At 38.0% G+C, this 20,343-nt stretch overlaps 1 protein-coding gene across 1 annotated transcript; it reads left to right on the top strand.

Annotated features, from left to right (window-relative positions):
- Nucleotides 1-19,131: 19,131 nt before the first annotated feature.
- Nucleotides 19,132-20,076, top strand: LOC114689022 (olfactory receptor 143-like). Its single transcript, XM_028863474.1, has one exon. It carries the CDS (start codon nucleotides 19,141-19,143, stop codon nucleotides 20,074-20,076), a length of 936 nt encoding a protein of 311 aa, XP_028719307.1. The 5' UTR covers nucleotides 19,132-19,140.
- The last annotated feature ends 267 nt before the right edge of the window (nucleotides 20,077-20,343 follow it).

Genomic DNA, 20,343 nt, shown 5'->3' with positions numbered 1-20,343 from the left:
AGATGATGAGAAATAATTTTTGTTTCTGTGAGTTTGTGTCAGAAAAATAATACACAATGTCTGAAACAAATATAATTTTACTAATAACACCTGTTTTCTTTTCTGGGGTTGGCTACTAGGAAGGGCTCTTTTGTAGGTGGCAGGTGACCTGACTGAAGGCAAGATTGCCTGCTCAACATTCAAGCAGAAGGAGGGTCTGAACAGCATTTCAGATGTGGGAACAATCTTTATGATGGTCTGTAATGATTTGGGAAAGAGATGAATGATTTGGGAGAAGGCAAAGCAGAAAAGCATGCATACAAATGTGAAAAAAATAATTAGTAAATTAGGTCGAATTGGGCTTTGTAAGAGAAAAGAATAAATGTCAAGAACCATAATAAAAATTCAGGTGATAGCTAACATACAATGGACTTCCATTTCTTCCTTCCTCCAGACTCTGAAGCTCCATTGATGTTCACTTATTAACAATCTGTAGTAAAAATGATGAAACAACAAATTTTAATAACAAACATTTTCATGTCCTCTAAGAGGGATGATGTTTCTTTGCTAATGAAAAACTGGTCAGCAGTTGCTAGATGTCATCTGAGGCAGCAACAGGAGTTAACAGATGTCCCTTGATCATGTCTCTCCCCTCCCCCTCAGTAAACTGTGTTAAATGGAAAGATGAGTGGGCCTGGTATGCTTCTGATTCTGAATTCTATTAAGTTTTTAGTCTTTGTCCTTTCAGTCTGAAATCTGCACAACTAATATTAGAACTGCTGTGATGTACATTAAATAAATGATATGCATTTTAAAAGTACTACATATTGTGTTTAAGTATCATATTCAAGGGATATAAATATGCAGTTTTTTTCACTTAACTGCCTGAAGTCAGTATTATTTGATACTCAGTAGCCTCCCACTGCTTATTTTAGTTTTGTTTTTCATTGAGACAGGATTGTATTTTGTAGCCCAGGGTGGCCATGAAATTAATCTCTTGAGCAATGAGATTGTAGGTGTGTCTACTATTCTTGTCTTAACAACCTCTCAATGTTGATAGTAGCTTGCTGGTCATTCCAACATCTATCTTTTTTGTTTGTTTGTTTTTTGAGACAGGGTTTCTTTGTGTAGTTTCGGTTCCTGTCCTGGATCTTGCTCTGTAGACCAGGCTGGCCTTGAACTCATAGAGATCTGCCTGTTCTGCCTCCCAAGTGCTGGGATTAAAGGTGTGCGCCACTGCGACCCAGTCCAACATGTATCTTTGCTAATATCTATGCCAGCAAATGATCATAGCTATTGGTTTTTCTATTATTACAACTAAGTTGGTTGAATTTGTGCTAACACACACATGGAGTTAACTCAGGGCTATTTAAAATTCATATACATCTATGAAAAACTATAGTTAGTTTTAAAATTCTATGGTCAACTCAAACTATAATAAAAGTGGAAATATACTTCTTTCACATACATAATAAATATATCAGCATATGAGCATATTTAAAAGTAATTCAGGAAATATATATATTTACTACTTGGAATGGATATGGTGTCTTCTCATGTCAGAAAGCATTAAATACACATGAATATACCTTCATTTTGAAAGGATTTTATTGGTGAAATTATACCATTCTTATATACTAATTTACTTATTCACTCATTGCAAAGCAATTATGCTGTAAAAGTCAAGATAACCACAAGTCATAGGAACTAAGTCATTATATCTTAGACTCATGCCCAAAATGGTATATGTATATATATATATATATATATCCTTATACTTGAAGACAGGATAAACTGTTGAGTCATCTGAAAAATAAGAGTGTATATGTACATATAATAGGATCTTTAAATAAGAATATAATAGAATCAAATTTAAAGAAAGCTGGCTTTATCCATTTATTTTTTAAAAAACTTGTTGAAAAAAAAAAAGAATAAAATAGAAATTCTGACCAGTAGATTTCTGACCAGTGTGGGTTGACAGCCTTCTTTTCTTGCTTAGTTATATGAATCACAACATCAGATCTTACTAATCTTGATATTGATGTTTCAGTGCAGTTCTATACTGTCTTCATATTCTTTGTAGAATAGTGGCTATTATGCAGGTGTGTTCCTGCATGAACTTTTGTTGGTGTCCCATTCCCCAGAAGAGTGGATTGTAACAGTACTAGGTTCTTAATGATGTTATTAGTTTAAAACTCATTTAAGTTAGTTTGAAATGTTAAGATGGGCCCTAAGCCAATCATTAATGTAATTGTGAGAGAAGAAATGGGACACATAAACATCAAGAGTGGATGTACACATAGGAAGGGCCTTGTGACTACACAGCAAAAACAGTCATCTGTAAACCAAACAGAGAAGCCTCAGAAAACACATAACCCACACTTGATGGAGGACTTTCAGGCCTCAGAGCTGCAAGAAAATGATCTACTCTTGTTTAATCCACCTGACTTATTGCACTGTTTAAAAATTATTGTATGTAAGCAAATGACACAGTGGTAAAAATACAATTTTCAATCTTTGTGTCCAGATATTAAACATAGGATTTACACACACTAGAAAGTGCTTTATTGTAGCGCTAGGTACAGCCATTCTTCTTCTTACTTTTGTATTTGAAACAAGGTCTCAAGTGGGTGACCCATAGTGATCTTGAGCCTTTCCTGAAGTCCTGGTAGGTCTTGACTCAGCATCCAGAGTTGTTAGGATTCTAGGCATATATCACCAGGCCCAGCTACTTTATATTCTTAAGAGCCTATAGTGAGATAAAGAAAACAGTAGAACAAACCAAACAAGTCTACCAGTTGTAGTGCTCATACTGTGTTACATACTGTAACTCCACACATGGGAGTCTAAGGCAGAAAGCTTGACCAGTTCAAGGCTTTCCTGAGCCACATGGTGAGTTTCAGGCCAGTATGTGCCATATAAGGAAACCGTGTCTTTTAAAACTAATTAACCAACCAACCAACCAACCAACCAATCAAACAAACAAACAAACAAAGGAACAACTAAACAGAAAACAAATAGACTAAAAAATGAAGCCAAAACTCTCAAGTTTTTGAAAGATTTCATTTTATGTAAAGAAATATAATTTTAATAGATGAACAATAATTGCACATAGTTAAGGGCCAACATATCATACGGTGACATATATTATTCATCCAAAAGACAATTTTAAGGACTGTGACTGTGAGAAAAAGGAATATAGCCATCTGGGGGAGACAACACTAATTCTAAGCTCCCAGGGAAAAAAATTATTGTTTCTCGAAATGGCATCTGAAGATGGAGGGAATAAAAAGGAAGAAATAATAATAATAATAATAATAATAATAATAATAATAATAATAATAATAATACCAAGTAGCCACAGCAGCAGCAGCAAGCTTATAGCAAACACACTGTTTATTACCATTGCACTGGTCAGCTGGGAACACTTCAGATGCTGGTCTATCATTGGTCTTTGTGTCTATGCCAGGTAAAAATTAAGATGAGCACCAGAAAGCCAGAATGACCTTGGTGGCTGAAATTTCAAGCCTCCCGTTTCTTAGGCAAAGAGTTTGGTGATCTCATTCTTATGATATTGTAAGGTTTATTTATTTATGTATCTATGTATTTATGTATGTATGTATTTTTAAATGTATTCAGTCTACTGATCAAACCTTTGTTCTTAATATTTCCTTATTCTTGCTCATCTATTATTTGTTTGGGTAAGGAACACATCTCTTCTAATAAGATAGATTTCAGTGAGTAAAGACATCCCACCTTGTAATGATGGGCCTATTAGAAACCTTTCAAACTCTTGAACACTAAATAAAAAGGGGTTAACTCACTCTTTGAATTTCAAACATTTTTTGAGATGTGAGATACTAATGATTTATTCTTATAGTTTGTGTAAAGGAAATGTTTAAAACATTAATAAAATGGATCCATATTCTTGGTTAATTTGGGAAAACCTTATTTTATTAAGTAGATAGACATAAAATGCTCAGGCTTAATTTAGAATTTAAAAAATAAAGTAACATCAATGACAGAAACATCTTATCTAATATGCTATACTGTGGGAGCCCATTTTTAGGTTCCTCGTGGCTTTACCCAGCAGGTCCGCATGGAGAGGATGATTAGGACCACAGGCCTGAGTGCAGGTGTCTGGGATGGTCTGCATTTGGCTGTGCTGGGAGGAGAACTTTTGCTCCATCCCTTGGTATTTCTATGAATGCCCTGAGGCACAGGCAGTCAGGGCTCATTGGAAAAGGTTCCAGGCCCTCTCCAGGCTATCCTTTATTTTCTATCTGTTCATCTACACAATCTAATTCCTGCTGTCTAACATTTCCTGCTGCTCACACTCAAGAAAACTCTGGAGAACTGTGGGGTTGGTGGGTAAACTCCCTGCACTATGTATGACATATATCACTTTAATGGTCAAAAGGCACATATATCAAATTTGCTTTTACTGATGACTAATCTCTTTTTCTGTTCACTGGATTAAAGTCCATATACATAGGCTATGGAAAAAGGAGCTTAGTGAATGTAGGGTGAATTATTGAAATGAAAAATCCTCATTCATAGAGTCATCAAGGCAAGGTGGTGGCTAGTATCCAAAACTGACCACATTAACTCAGCATTAATTTAAGTTCCTTTTGACTTTGGCAAGGGTTACACACAGGTTTATGTTAGGAAAGTGCTGACGACTAGAGCCTTGTAGGCTGTGCTCTGAAGTTGTAACACATGGTAGTTGTCAATCTGTGGGTCCTGATGCCTCTGTAAACCTTGAAGCTATGTTAGTCACACAATGTATGCTTAGCCTTGAGGCAGACTAGAGAGATGAGGAAATTTTGGCATATTTCAATCTCCTACTGCTTTTCTCCGAATGTCTAGCATGTCTGTGTGCAAAGTTTAACAGGAGCAATCTGACCCAAAGGTAAGAGAACAGAGGATACTGATACAGTGAGAATGCCGAGATGTCAAGCTTATGACCAGTTTTGTTACTTTAGAACAATCTGATGACCCAATTCAAGAGGCTGTGGTTTTGGCAAAAGTCTATGAAAAGTTACTCAGGCAATCATCATCATCAAAACCCACAAATCATCATGATATTTACAGCAAATCAAAGTGAGGGACACATTTTATGTTGTTTACCTGCATGATATCCAAGATTAGTGATTTTAAAGTTAGCTGAAAGCAAAAGAAGCTGCAGGGGTTACTTAGATTTCAAAAGTGTGTAAAAGTTAGATTCATTAAATCATCAGGAAGTCCTAAAAATGTTCACACCTGTCTACTTGGGGGTTTTCTGAGCCATTTTTTTTTAAATTTAAAAACAATCTAGGTTATAAGACAAGTCTTGGAAGTTAAATGATGACTAGTCTCAATGCAAAAACTCCTGTCACTTCAAAGAGATGGTTTATTCTGAATTGACTACAGCTCAGAGATATGGATTCAGGTTGTTCGAAATATGGTGCTACAATGCTGTGAAAAATTTACAGAGGCTTTTTATAATGACAGAACCAAAGTCATAAATCAATACTCCTTTAAAATACTAGCAGGGTCATGGGGTAGGAGAATAGGAAAAAAAAGAGACACATTTGTTATAGACCTCAGATTCTGTCTGCTGACATTTTTAGCCTTAGAGTTTGTGGAAACTAGTGGTTAGTTAGTACATTCCAAAAAGATTTTGCCTGATGGTTACAGGACCAACAGTTAGGGAGCCTCCATGGGAACGACCTAGGCCCTCTGCTTGTGTGTGAGACAGTTGTGTAGTTTTGTCTGTTTGTAAGGCTCCTTCCTATCAGTGAGATCAGGACCTGTCCCTGGAGTTTAGCTGGCTTAAGAGAACCTGTTCCCAATGCTGGATTACCTTGCCCAGCCTTGAGGCAAAGGGAGGAGCTTAGCCCGGCCTCAACTTAATATGCCATGCCTTTTCACTTCAATGAAGGGCTGCCCCTTCCTGAATAGAGATGCAGGAGTGGAAAGAGAGGGGTGGAGCATAGATGAGAAGCAGGGTGGGGAGAGGGGACTTGGAGGAGAGGAGGGAGGGGAAACTGTGACCAGTATGTAAAATAAATAAAAAATATTATTGAAAAAAAAAAAAGAATGTGAGGGTAGGATGGAGGGATAACAAATAGTAAGCTGAAATGGGACATCTACATCATACTCCTTCACCCCAAGTTTCAGGCATCTTCTTGAAAGATGGGGCAGAAGAATTGTAAGAGCCAAAGGGAGTGGACATTGCCAGGAAAATAGTGTCATACTTTCTCTATGACAATGAAATACAGCAGGGAGCTCTAAATATTGCTTGTATCCCAATGCACAGATTTGATTTTAATCTGTTAAATGCAAAGAAATTTTTATATGTCAGAATACCATAATCAAAATATATTTTAATGAAATTGTAATTTTTTAAATCACATAGTACTTTTCCTTAAATCCCAAAGTACAGCTTTTCTTTATAGTTCTTAAATATTCACTCTTGGTTATTTAAATAGAGAATCAAAATGTGAAACAGCATAATAAATAATATATGGTACATATACTTTTAGTAAAAATAAAACAGTATCTAGAATTCCAATTAGGCAACATTAATGATGTTAATTATGTTTGCTTCTCTATGAATGACTGCAGAGGCTCCTAGCACCTATAGTCCAGGGACTGCATAATTTCAAGTGTGAAGTTCATATCAATTATCAGGAATTAGGATGTAAACATAGGTACTTTTACTTCTTCCCTTCCTATTTGGTCACCACAGGGAAATCCTAAGGGAGACCCACTCTGGAAGTCTAATAAAGTGTAGATAATCTTGCAAGTCTCATGAAAATGGCACGTGCTTTATGGTGTGGTGGCCCTCCTATCAGCTCTGTACAATTCTTTCACAACCTCTTGGTAAATGATTAACTAGTAGTATGATCACTAATGTATAGTGATTGTTGGATCACTCAGAATGCGTTTTGTATGCTATCTGGCTATTTTTCCAGTAAAGAGAGAAGATTCTGCAATTGCCACTGATCAGCGTTGACACTTCCAGAGCTAAATCCTCCTCAAGGAAAGTGGAAGTGGGACAAATATAGGTGTCAGGACTGAATTCTCTGAGGGGAAGCAGGGTGAGTTCATCAAGACTCTATTCCTCTCATTCATGTGGCTGAAATAGTAAAACTTGTTTGTAGACTAGCAAGAAACTGGGCCATATCTTTGGCTTACTGTTTCTATTTCTTTCATCTGAGCTTTTGCTCTGTTGACTGTATTCATAGTCTGGTAGCAAGGCAGATTTAGCAATTTCTGGTGCTTTTGCAGCTCTGGTAGCAAGGCAGATTTACTAGCATCAGGAACACAATGAAGTCATTTGTCCCTTCACAAAAACTGATGTGTGATTTAGATATAAGGAAGCAATATATAATAAATATAAACACCTTCAGCAACATAGCAGGATACAAGATCAACTAAAAAAAATCAGTAGCCCTCCTATATACAATTGACAAACAGACTGTGAAGGAAATCAGAGATACATCACCCTTTACAATAGCCACAAATTATATAAAATACCTTGGGTAACTCTAACTAAGCAAGTGAAGGACATATATGACAAGAACTTCAAGTACCTGAAAAAGGAAATTGAAATAGATGTCAGAAAATGGAAAGATCTCCCATGCTCATGAATAGGCAGGATTAACAGAGTAAAAATGGCAATCTTACCAAAAACAATCTACAGATTCAATGCAATCCCTATCAAAATACCAACACAATTCTTCACAGACCTGGAAAGAACAATACTCAATTTCATATGGAAAAACAAAAAACCTAGGATAGCCAAAAGAATCCTGTACAATAAAACAACCTCTGGAGGCATTACCATCCCTGACTTCATGCTCTACTATAGAGCTACAGTAATAAAAACAGCTTGGTACTAGCATAAAAATCAACATGTAGACCAATGGACAAATGGAATCGAATTGAAGACCCTGACATTAATCTGCACACCTATGAACTTATAATTTTTGACAAAGAAGCCAAAACTGTACAATGGAAAAAAGAAAGCATCTTCAACAAGTACTGCTGGCATAACTAGATGTCAACATGTAGAAGGCTGCAAATAGGTCCATATCTATCACCATGCACAAAACATAAGTCCAAGTGGATCAAAGACTTCAACATAAATCTAGTTACTCTGAACCTGATAGAAGAGAAAGTAGAAGGTAGTCTTGAACACATTGGCACAGGAGATGACTTCCTTAATATAACACCAGTAGCACAGACACTGAGAGAAACAATCAATCAATGGGACCTCTTGAAACTGAGAAGCTTTTGTAGAGCAAATGATACGGTCAACAAGACAAAGCAACAGCCCACAGAATGGGAAAAGGTCTTCACCAACCCTACCTCATCTGACAGAGGGCTGATATCCAGAATATATAAAAAATGCAAGAAATTAGACATCAAAATGCCCAACAGTCCAATTAAGAAACGGGCTATAGAGCTAAACAGAGAATTCTCAACAGAGGAAGCTCAAATGGCTGAAAGACATTTAAGGAATTGCTCAACATCCCTAATCATCAGGGAAATGCAAATCAAAACAACTCTGAGATATCACCTTATACCTATCAGAATGGCTAAGATCAAAAACACTGAAGACAGCTTATGCTGGAGAGGATGTAGATAGAGCAAGGGGAACTCTCCTCCACTGCTGGTGAGAATGCAATCTTGTACAGCCACTTTGGAAATCAATATGGTGCTTTCTTAGAAAATTGGGAATCAATCTCCCCCAAGACCCACTCTTGGGCATATTCCCAGGAATGCTCAATTATACCACAAGGGCACATGCTCAGCTACCTTCTTATCAGCATTGTTTGTAATAGCCAGAACCTGGAAACAAGCTAGATGCCCTTCAACTGAAGAATGGATAAATTGTGGTACATATACACAATGGAGTACTACTCAGCAGAGAAAAACAATGACATCATGAGGTTTGCAGGCAAATGGATGGATCTAGAAAAAATCATCCTGAGCGAGGTAACCCTCACTCAGAAAGACAAACATGGTATGTACTCACTCATAGGAGGATACTAAATGTAAAACAAATAATGACTAGACTGCTACTCACAACTCCAGGGAGGCTACCTAGAAAACAGGGCCCTAAGAAAGACACAGGGATCACCCAATGACAGAGAAATGGATGAGATCTACATGAACAAACTGGACGTGTGTGGGGGGTAATGAAGGGCAAGGGAAAGAAAGCTTAGGAGAGTGGGAGATCACAGCTGGATCAGGAAAAGAGTGGGAGAATGAGGAAAAAGAGACCGTGACAAATGAAGACCACATGGGAATAGGGAGAAGCAAAGTGCTAGAGAGGTCCCCAGAAATCCACAAAGATACCTCTACAATAGACTACTGGCAATGGTCAAAAGAAAGCCTGATCCAATCTACTCTGGTGATCGGATGGCCAAACACTCTAACTGTCGTGCTACAACTCTCATCCAGTGATTGATGGAAGCAGATGCAGAAATCCATGGCCATGCCCCAGGTGCAGCTCCGGGAATCCAATCGGCAAGAAAGAGGGGGGATTGTATGAGCAAGAATTTTCAAGACCATGATTGCAAAAAGCACATGGACAAATAGCCAAACTAGTGGAAACATATGAACTATGAACCAGTAGCTAAGGAGCCCCCAACTGGATCAGGCCCTCTGGATAAGTGAGACAGTTGATTAACTTGAACGGTTTCGGAGGCCTCCAGGTAGTGGGACTTGGACCTGTCCTTAGTGCATGAGCTGGCTGTTTGGAACCTGGGGCCTATGCTGGGACACTTTGCTCAGCCTGGGAAAAGGGAGGAGGGGACTGGACATGCCTCAGTTGAATCTACCAGGCTGAGCTGAATCCCCAGAAAAGTCCTTGCCCTAGAGGAGATGGGAATAGGGGGTGGGCTGGGGGGAGGATTTGAAGGGGGCTGGAGGAAGGAGGACAGGAGAATCTGTGGCTGATATGTAAAATTAAATTAAATTATAAAATAAATTAAAAAAGAATACAATTGGAAATTCTTTCACATTTAATAGTAAAGAAATAATATGCAAATTATTTGTTTCTCATTCACCCATAAAGCAACCTTTGAAAATATAATTTAATCCTTTATTCATCCCTTGTCTATCTAGAATGGAGAAGAGGAGATTGCATAGATACACTATGTTATGGAATGTGATTAACTATAAAGTTTAAGGCACCAGCTATTTTTTCTTCCTTATGAATTCTTCAGTATGATATCTGAAAACCCTGTATAAGAGGCAGACTATCTTTGGTTTTCTTCTTAGAGGAATTCTGTTTCTGGTTAATCATCATAAGGGAATTGAGGTGCCTAGTATAAAATAATGGAGTCATGAGTGGACACTATGAATTAAAGGGAGCTTTGAGAGACAAATCCTTTGCAAACAAATTCAGGAGGCAGGCTTAGACATCAGACAATTATTTATCTTCAATAGAGAATGGAGAAATAATTTGTGACATTCGGCTCAAGCATGTAAAAACCAGAAAGATTAAAAGTTGAAGGGAGTGTGTGGTTGTACATTTAGATGCCATTGATAAAGGAGAATTTTCTTTGATTTTTCACCAGCCCCTGGTTATACATGTGAGTTGAAAGCAGAGTGTTGGCATGTTTAACAGGGAAAATTTCTTCTGTCTCCCCAGACTTTTAAGAATAAGAATTTTGCCTGGAAACAGCTCCTTCATGACTGAGTTTGTCCTTGTTGGTTTGACAGATCATTCAGAGCTCCAGCTGGCCCTATTTTACCTGTTTCTAATGATCTACATTGTCACAGTGGTGGGAAACTTAGGCCTGGTCACCCTAATTGCCCTCAGTCCTCACCTGCACACTCCCATGTACTATTTCCTCTTCAACCTCTCCTTCATTGATCTCTGCTACTCTTCTGTCTTCAGTCCCAAAATGTTGATGAACTTTGTCTCTGAGAAGAATGCCATCTCATATGTAGGCTGCATGACTCAGCTGTTTCTCTTTTTTTGTCATCTCTGAATGCTACTTGTTGACCTCAATGGCCTATGATCACTATGTAGCCATGAATTTTTTCTTGTTTGGATAAATCAATTACACTCTTGCTTTTACAATTAATAAACAATTAGACACATTATTTTTCTAATACTGCTAGTTATAAACAATTTTATGATTTAGTGTGTCACTTGCACTTTGGCCTTAGAAGATCCCGCTTAGCTCCTTGTTAAGGGAAACACCTGGGTTGTACACAGTTGATGACAGCTTGTGGCTGGTGAGTCTTTGTGTGCACTGTAATACTCAGGCAACGGCAGGTTTAGCTGAGATGCTCCAGCCAATGACTAGTCATGGAGTGTCTATGTATTAGGTTTCTTTACTTTCTGCCTAAAATAGTTTGCTCATCGACCTGCTCAAGATTTTTTAGAACTGCCCTGTAGTTTGAGGTATTTTCACCACTAAATCCTTCCATTGTTCTCTTGTTTCTTAGCTGTCAGTCTTTTGTTATTATTGTTATTACTTTAGATAGTAATTCATTGGTGGACATATAAACTAATCACATGTCTTGAATATTATTAATAATGCTTCAATTTTCAAATTTTTTATCCAGTTAGCTTTATTGTGTGACTTTAGTTCTTTCATGTTTATACCCATGAGTGATAAAGCTGGATTATATGATACCTCTATTTTTTGTATCTTTTAGGACCCTCTATATTGATTTCCATAGTGACTGACCAAGTTGACATTCTCATTAATAGTGTACATAGTGATACAATTTCATGAAAAAATCCTTTACATTCAAAGAGAATGTACTTTTCATCGTCTTCAAACCAAGTTAATTATACATCTTGATATCACTTAAGAGGTAAGATTGATATCTTGTTATACACTGAGCCTGTTTGTTTAACCTGCCATTAAGAGAACAATGTAACAAGCCACTATATTTAGTTTGAATTTTCTGTCTTCAGCTTTTACAACTTAAGCTAATGTATAGCTTTGATGTTGGGTTATTTATTCTTCTATGTATGTGACTAAAATTTATTTTTCTATGTCCATGCCCCAGAGTAACATATGTGTGTAAGTGTATGCTATGGTAGTCACTTGCTAAAAGCAGCCAACATGTTAGAAGCAACCATAAAAAATAAATATTTGCTGATATTGCTGAATCCTAACAGCCTCCTCAGGGGAGGGCTTGAGAAGCCATGGTGTCAATGACACAGACACCTGGAGTCAGTTGAAGGCAAATATCAGACTTGTTATTCAATAATGAGGAAGGACTTATATACCCTCCTCCCAGCACCCAATCTGTGTCCAATCTGGTGGCATTGCATGGTTGTCCCTCAGTGGCTGGATATAATCAAGAACTCTGACAGCACTTGTTGCTAGGTCCTCAGGCAGACTTCTTGTTGGCTCATAAGGAAATACATTATGTGCATGCCTTGGTAACTGGTTTGAGCCAATTTCCTCTACCCCATGGGCCTGTCCTATATATAACATACAATTTGAAAACAACATGCAGGTATAGCTTGATAATCCCTCTTTGAGGTTATTTTTTCCTATTTTGGGTGAGTTAGGGGGAGTCAGTAAAATGACTTCTACTCTTTAAAATTCTGTTATGTGGTTCTGTAAGGAATCCTTCATCACTTTCCCATGCCAGAATTTTTACATTGTTCAAAATATACAGAGCAAAGCCCTTTGTTAGGAAGAGACATTAGGGCAGTCAGACATCATATACATAGATAGATAGATTGATAGATAGATATATAGATAGATAGTAGATAGATAGTTAGATAAATCGATAAGTAGATCAGAACTAGACCATTAGCCATAATCTATGGACAGACAAAAGACACAGGGAGCAAAGTTGATAATTTAAACTTGGGCTTCCACTTGGTCAAATTCCTTCAAGAGGAAATCTATGTTTTCATCCTTTAATACATTATTGACACAAATGTATAATTAAACTTTTAAAATAAAAAAATGAAACAAGACAAATTTAAATGGCATGTAAAATGATTGAAAAATAGAAAGGAGAATGTAATGAAAAAAAGGAGAAAGTTCTGGAGTACAGTACCTGAATAGTGGAAGTTCTAAATAAGGAGCAATCTTCCCATGCATCCTTTCCAAAAACCTAGGGAAGGCTATCATGCACAAAAATGAAAAACAAAACAAAACTCTAATAGGGATAAAAGTGCCTCAAGAAATATGCATCTAGGTCAGAATAGAAATGAATGGGTTCCTTAATATAATGTAGTGATTATGGGATATTGCATATGACAGGAGACAGTCCATCAATATATGAATGGGCCAAAAGTTCCCCCAAAAATCTCATTTGAAAAGAAGGAATTTAATACCTGAAACTGGTTACACTCAGAGGAGAGTCATAAAAACTGGGATAAGTTGAGAAGAAATCAGAGAAATACAGGGTGTAGTAATGCAGCCCAAGAAACAGTTCTCAGAACTGGTCCTGGGCTATAAATGAAATGCCTTTAGAGTAGCAGGACTTAGGAATAATTTTTATCTATCTGAGTGCATATGACTCAATATATGTACTGATGATCATGCTCTCTATTTCTCTCAAGTTCTCTTCTTCTATCTCTTTTCTTTGTTCTGTCTTTTCTTATACATCATTCCAAAGAAAAGCAATAAAAAGCTATATTTTGAAGGTCACAGTGCATTCCTTGAACAAAGGACAAGGAGCAGAGCCATTTACCATGACAATGGATAGGCAGGGACATGGTATTTGGCACTCTCCCAGGCAGTGGCATTGAAAGTGTCCCAAATATATATATATTTGTAGCCTGCTTGCAACCCCAGATCACAAGGAAGGGAACTTTTAACTTTTTATTGAAGGCTGTAAAGCCAGACCATCCTCTGTAAACCTGGCTAATTGTAACACTATTTTCTCAGTTAGCTGGACATAAAACTGTTTCTCCCTGGACTTGGTTAATTGATTAATTGTTATTAGTACCCAAACAATAAACAACGAGTTAGTTGATCTTTGAGTCTTGTATTAAAAATCTGAGGTTAGAAGTTCATGCAGTAAGTAAACTGCTTGAGAAATTTGTGTAGGGCATTAGTCATTCATTTGGGTTATCATCCAGACTTTTATCAAGCAGGGAAACTGGCACCAAAGTTGTTTTGTGCCTGACCTTGGTTCTACAATCAGACACCTGGGAATGTGTCTCTGTGCATTTTCTGTGGAGGTTTATCTCCTGAAGCATTCATTATAGTTTGAATATGCGCTGAGACCCCAAATCAGGCAATTGTGTGTAGCTTGTCTTAGAACTGAGCAGAAATTGCTGTTTTCTTTATGTCAGTCTGAGCTAATGATAAAAAGCAAGGCCTACGTGTTTTATAGTGTTAGTGGAATAACAGATCTAATTATGAAGCATATCCAAGTATGTTTTCTATATATTAAACTTGTACAACTTAGTGAGAAGTCATCTTTCTGACCTACTGCAGGTATATGTGTGCCCAGTAGATGGAATATTTTCACAAGATAAACACACAGGTAGTGGGGAAAATATCAATCAATACCTGTCTTTAGGAAAGAAATGTAGTGGCATATGAGAAAAATTATAGACAGAAGTAACCAGTTTTCAGAGTCTGTGATCCCAAAAGCCTTGCTTCTGGGATTCTTCCATGAAAGAGTTATTTGTCTGGTGGATAGGCACCTGAACTATTAGTTGCCATCTGCTGTATATTCCCATGGCCTCTGGCAGTGTACTGTGAAAACTAACCAAAAATTAATTTATGTAAATCAAAGAACCCTAGTAATCATGGATGAACAATTTACAATATTTTAAAATACTTGACAATAGTAACAAGAATATTGATATCATTGAATTCCTAGTTACAATAATAGTGGCAGAAACTGGTAGTGGGAAACATCAAGAAAAGTTTATCTATCAACACAGTGCTGGTGAGTAGTAGGAGATCAAGTTAGAATCTGACAGAATACCTGAAACATAAGACAGAGCCCCCAAAGTGTGTACAAGTAAGAGGGGTCCATACCTTTCAAGGAGGCAGTTCCTCTTGGTTTTGGAGGCCAGACGAAGACAATGAGAGAGGGAGGTATTGATGTTAGATTGTTCACCAGCTGCCTGGATGGTGTGAAAATAACAGAAGAAATGAAGAATGGAGCAAGAGAATCCCTGGCCATCATAAAAGTTTTAAACTTTGTTTGAGTTTTGAGCACATCAATAGGTACAAAATAGAATGGTTTGGGAGGTAGATATAGTAGAAGTCCAGGCTTTAGAGTATGGGAAGCAGATGACTTTCCGAGTGAATGCCTGTTTTTGACATGATCACAGCCATATCAAGTACCTGAATGCCTTAGACCCAGGGGAATGGCAAACCTTCCATGAGTCAATCTCAGAGAAATGGCAAAGACTTGCCCTGGTCTGTGTGTGGATATGGACAGAAATTATTTCTTACACCTTTCTCCTCTAGATGTTTACAGTCTGAAATTGCCCCTCTACAGAAACCTCCAACTGAGATTAGCTCAACCTGTTTCCTTGTTCAGCTGTATGGAATAAAACTGCTTCCTCCTTTATCTTTATACAATAAACTCACTATGGTAATTTGAATAAGAATGGCCCCCAGCTGGGTGGTGGTGGTGCACACCTTTAATCCCAGCACTTTGGAAGCAGAGGCAGGTGGATCTTTGTGAGTTCAAGGCTAGCCTGGTCTACAGAGCAAGATCCTGGACAGGCACAAAAGTATACAGAGAAACCCTGTCTCAAAAAAAAAAAAAAAAAAAAAAGAAAGAAAAAAAAAAAGAATGACTCTCATAGATTCATACATTTGAATGCACGGTCCTCAATTGGTGAAACTGCTTGGGAAGGATTAGGAGGTGTGGCTTTGATGGAGGAGGTTTGTCACTGGGGTTGGGCTTTGAAGTTTCTAAAGCCCATCCCAGACCCAGTCTCTCTGTGCTTCCTATTTGAGGATAAAGGTACAGTCTCTCAGCTACTGTCACAGCACCATGCCTGCCTGCCCCCTGCGGTGCTCTCCACCATGATGCTCACAGACTCTAACCCTCTTGGACCCTAAGTCTGATAAACTCTCCTATAAGTTAGTTTGGTCATGGTGTCTCTTCACAGCAATACAGTATAAGTAATACACCTACATCCTTGATTCAGAAGTATAGAATAAAGGAGCTGAGTTTCCAGGCTATTTCTGGCTCACCTCCATTAGAGTGCCTGGTCTATCCCATCTCACCTTTTCTGTGTGACTGTTTCTGTGTGTCTTTCCTTTTTTAGTACCTCACCACCCTAGTCATGTTACCAGGACACAACCATGTTGACTGTAGAAGTACAATTAGACCAGTGACTCACTTGCACAATTTTACCATGATAAAGATGGACAGAGGTGGTCTATTATCTCCTGCTGCTGCTATTATGAGGATCATGAACCATTGTTTCCTTTCCCCAGTCTGTGTTTTTCTCTTCTTTTCTTAATCCAAACTGTTGTTTTCCCCTCTTTTATTAACAAAACAAAATAGTGTTTTACTATATAGCCTTGATTTGCAATCCCTCAGCTCAGCTTCTTAAATGCTAAGATGCAGACAGTGTACCTGTGGACAGAGTCTGACATTGTTAAAACAAAAGACAGATTAATAAAAGAGAAATATGTTAGTTTATTTTGTTCAAGGTTTTGCCTGAAATAGGAGCTATTGGGACCAAAAACTTAGAGATCAAGAAAAACAGCCCAATGTTATGGCTAAGACTGAGAGAGAATGAAAAGCTGTCTATAAATGTGATTGGACAAAAAGTAGGAACTAATTACCAACTTGGGATATGAAACCCGCTTAGCATGTCTATTCTGATTCTTCTTGCCCCTTTTGTGTCATACTCATTCATTCTAAGTACATGCCAAGACACCTTCTCGAATGGAGGCCTATTGATTCACTATAAAGTAGGGAAGGTAAGACCATTTCTTTATGGTCAGCTGACTCACACATAGAGGCACAGAACTGAGAAGAACAGTATTTCTGTTTTCTGGTTGATTTTGAGGGGTATGATTCCATAATCTACAACTATCTTAAGGAAGTTCTTTGTTGTAATGGTCTATTCTAGTAGAGGAAATTATCCAGACAGAATATCATTGTCTGCATTAGAGAAAGGTCAAGTGGTCTACAAGGTCTATTCTATTGGAATAACACCAGGTTACTTGGGAGAAAACTTAAAAGTCAGAAAGGCTTTTTGTTTCCAGCACATGATTTTCTAGGCCTCAATAGTGCCCATGGAATATATTAGAATGTCTAGAGAAATATTATTGTCCATGACTGGCGTGTTGGTGGCAATGATGTGGATTATAATACTGGCATACAATAATGAGCAGGGCCAAGAAATGACGTTCATTCTGTGTTACACAGGAGAGCAACACAGCATAAATTTACTTCCTCTGAATGTCCATGTGATGAGGAAGAGAAACCCTGGTTTTTCTGTATAAAGATATGGAACAGGGGAGGGGGATTGCACCTTTTTATACATCTAGGACAGTCTTACATGCTACATTATGTGGATCATTGAATTTCATTAAAACAATAATATGATACAGTAGCTCTTTTATTTTGATTCATATTACTATTATCATTATTACAGTGCTAAGATTAGACCTAAAGTTCTACGTATGAAAAATAAGGTTTCTATCACTGGGCCATAATCCAGACCCTCTCTTATGAGCCATATTTTATAGATATCTACAGAAATGTAGATATGTATATATAAATCAGCAAACCAAGAGAAATCACAATTTTGGTATATAGTTTCATTCTTTTTTTAAACTAATTTTATTAGGAATTTTTTCATTCATTTTATATACCAACCACAGATTCCATCTCTCTTCCCTCCTCCCATCCCTCTCTGCCTTCACCCCCAGCCTAAGCCCATTTAATCCTCCAACAAGGTAAGCCTTCCATGGGGAGTCAGCAGTACCTGGTACATTCAGTAGAGGCAGGTCCAAGCCCCTCCCCCTGTATCAAGGCTGTGCAAGTTGTCCTACCATAGGTAGTGGGCTCCAAAAAGCCAACTCATGCACTAGGGATGGATTCTGTTCTTATTGCCAGAGGGCCCATTAAGCAGATAAAGCTACACAACTGTCTGGCTTATACAGAGGGCCTAGTCCAGTCTCAATGAGGTTCCACAGCTATTGGTCTAAAGTTCATGAGTTCCCACTAGTTTGATTTGGTTGTCTCTGTAGATTTTCCCATCATGATCTTGATGCCCCTTGCTCATAGAATCCCTCTTCTCTCCAAATCTAGATTTAAACTCAAACTTTCCTGAGTGCCTACTCTTTGCCCCTCAACCCTTTGCTCCAAAACCTTTTTTGTAGGATGTTTATCTATGAACTCATAGTTACTGATGCAATTACATGGGTTTCAGGAAATTGTTGGAAATGAAAAGTGAATATGCCCCTGGATTTTTCTCTTGCTGAGTTGTGCAAGGTATAATGAGTAGAATTCTGAAGGGAACAACCCAATAATCTACTCAGGGAACATGTATTCCTGGTGGAAATCACAAACTAAGTAGTACTTTGAGTCTCTAAAGAGAGAGTGTTTACATCCACACTACATGATATAAACACACGTTCTATTATTTTTATCCTTAAGGGACGCACTCAACCTGGGAGATGTCACCAAGGAGAGCATAATATTATATACTTCTCTGATGGTTATTCTTGGTTGTCGACTTGACTATAACTGGAATGAACTATGATCCAGAAAAGGAGGGCACAGTCATGATCCAGATCTTGAAGCAGGAAGATACATGCCTCTAATCCTGATATTGAGGCTAGAAGGCACACCTTTAATCTGGGCCACACCTTCTACTGGAAGTGTACATAAGGATAATGGAAGGAGGAAGGGTTCATTCTTCACTTGCTTGTTCTTGCTTCATTGGCACATCAATTTCTTCTTGATCCCAACAGACTAGCTGAGATGGTTGTTTAAAGACTTTAGGAACTGTGTCAGTGTTTTCTCAGAGTAGATGCTCATCATGGATAGGAAAAGAAGAAATAGGGATTTCTGAGGAATGAGAAGTAATGTTCTTTGAATATTATGCTCAGTGGATGAAGAAAACCATGAATGTGTAACAACTGACTCTAGCTGTCCTTTTGGAGTCAGTGACAGAGGTCCCTGTTAATGTGACCCTTTCCTACTGTTCCTACAGATCTACTGGTGACACAAATGGCTATGGGGAATGACTCTTCAGTGACCGAATTCATTCTCACTGGATTGACAGAGAATCCTGAGCTCCAGCTGCCCCTGTTTGGCATCTTTCTAGTGAACTTTGCAGCCACTGTGGTGGGAAACTTGAGTTTAATGAGTCTCATTTTCCTGAATTCAAACTTGCAGACTCCCATGTACTTTTTTCTCTTTAACCTGTCCTTCATTGATTTATGTTATTCATTTGTCTTTACTCCCAAAACACTAATGAGTTTTGTCTTAGAGAAGAACAGAATTTCCTTTACGGGATGCATGACTCAACTATTTTTCTTCTGCTTTTTTGCCAATTCTGAGTGCTATGTCCTGACAGCCATGGCCTATGATCGCTATGTAGCCATCTGTCAACCCCTGTTGTACATGGTCATCATGTCTCCTAAGAGATGTTCCCTGATGATGTTTGGTTCTTACTTGATGGGGTTTGCTGGGGCCATGGTTCACACAGGGTTTATGATCAGGCTGAACTTTTGTGATTCTAACATCATCAACCACTACATGTGTGATATCTTGCCCCTTCTCCAGCTCTCCTGCAGCAGCATCTATGCCAATGAGCTTGTGAGTTCTGTTGTTGTCAGCATGGTAGTCATTGCATCCAGCATCATTATCTTAATGTCTTATGCTTTGATTCTTTTTAATATCATTCAGATGTCATCAGGTAAAGGTTTGTCCAAAGCCATGAGCACCTGCAGTTCTCACATAATAACTGTTGCCCTATTCTATGGATTTGGTGTGCTTACACATATCAAAACATCATCAAATGAATCTGTGGACCAGGGGAAAGTTTTTAGTGTATTTTGTACATTTTTGCTGCCCTTGCTGAACCCTTTTATTTACAGTCTCAGGAATAAAGATGTCAAGCTTGCTATAAGGAGAACTCTGATTAGACTCACAGTGAGTTAACCACTGTGGCTGCCACAATCTATGTCTCTACTTCAGGTATTTCTCTCTTCTTCATTTTCTTATCACCTTCTTTTCAATATTCTCTTTCCTTCCATTCATCTTTCTTTTTCTATTTTGGTAAGATTTCCACTTTATTATTTCTTCTGTTTCCTCCACAAAAATTCTTGTTCTTCTTATCTTGGGATAAGAAAATATTTTTGATCTGGGGCCTCAGCCTGAATGTGGATCCAGCTTCATTTTTATATAAGGTAGAGTCCCAAGATGACA

This window comes from Peromyscus leucopus, chromosome 7 (genome assembly GCF_004664715.2).
Source record: "Peromyscus leucopus breed LL Stock chromosome 7, UCI_PerLeu_2.1, whole genome shotgun sequence".
NCBI classification, from domain to species: Eukaryota; Metazoa; Chordata; class Mammalia; order Rodentia; family Cricetidae; genus Peromyscus; species Peromyscus leucopus.
This window is presented reverse-complemented; position numbering and strand designations above follow the sequence as displayed.

Excerpts from the sequence above, each read along its gene's own strand:
- LOC114689022 (XM_028863474.1), top strand. The coding sequence starts at position 19,141 with ATGGCTATGGGGAATGACTCTTCAGTGACCGAATTCATTCTCACTGGA.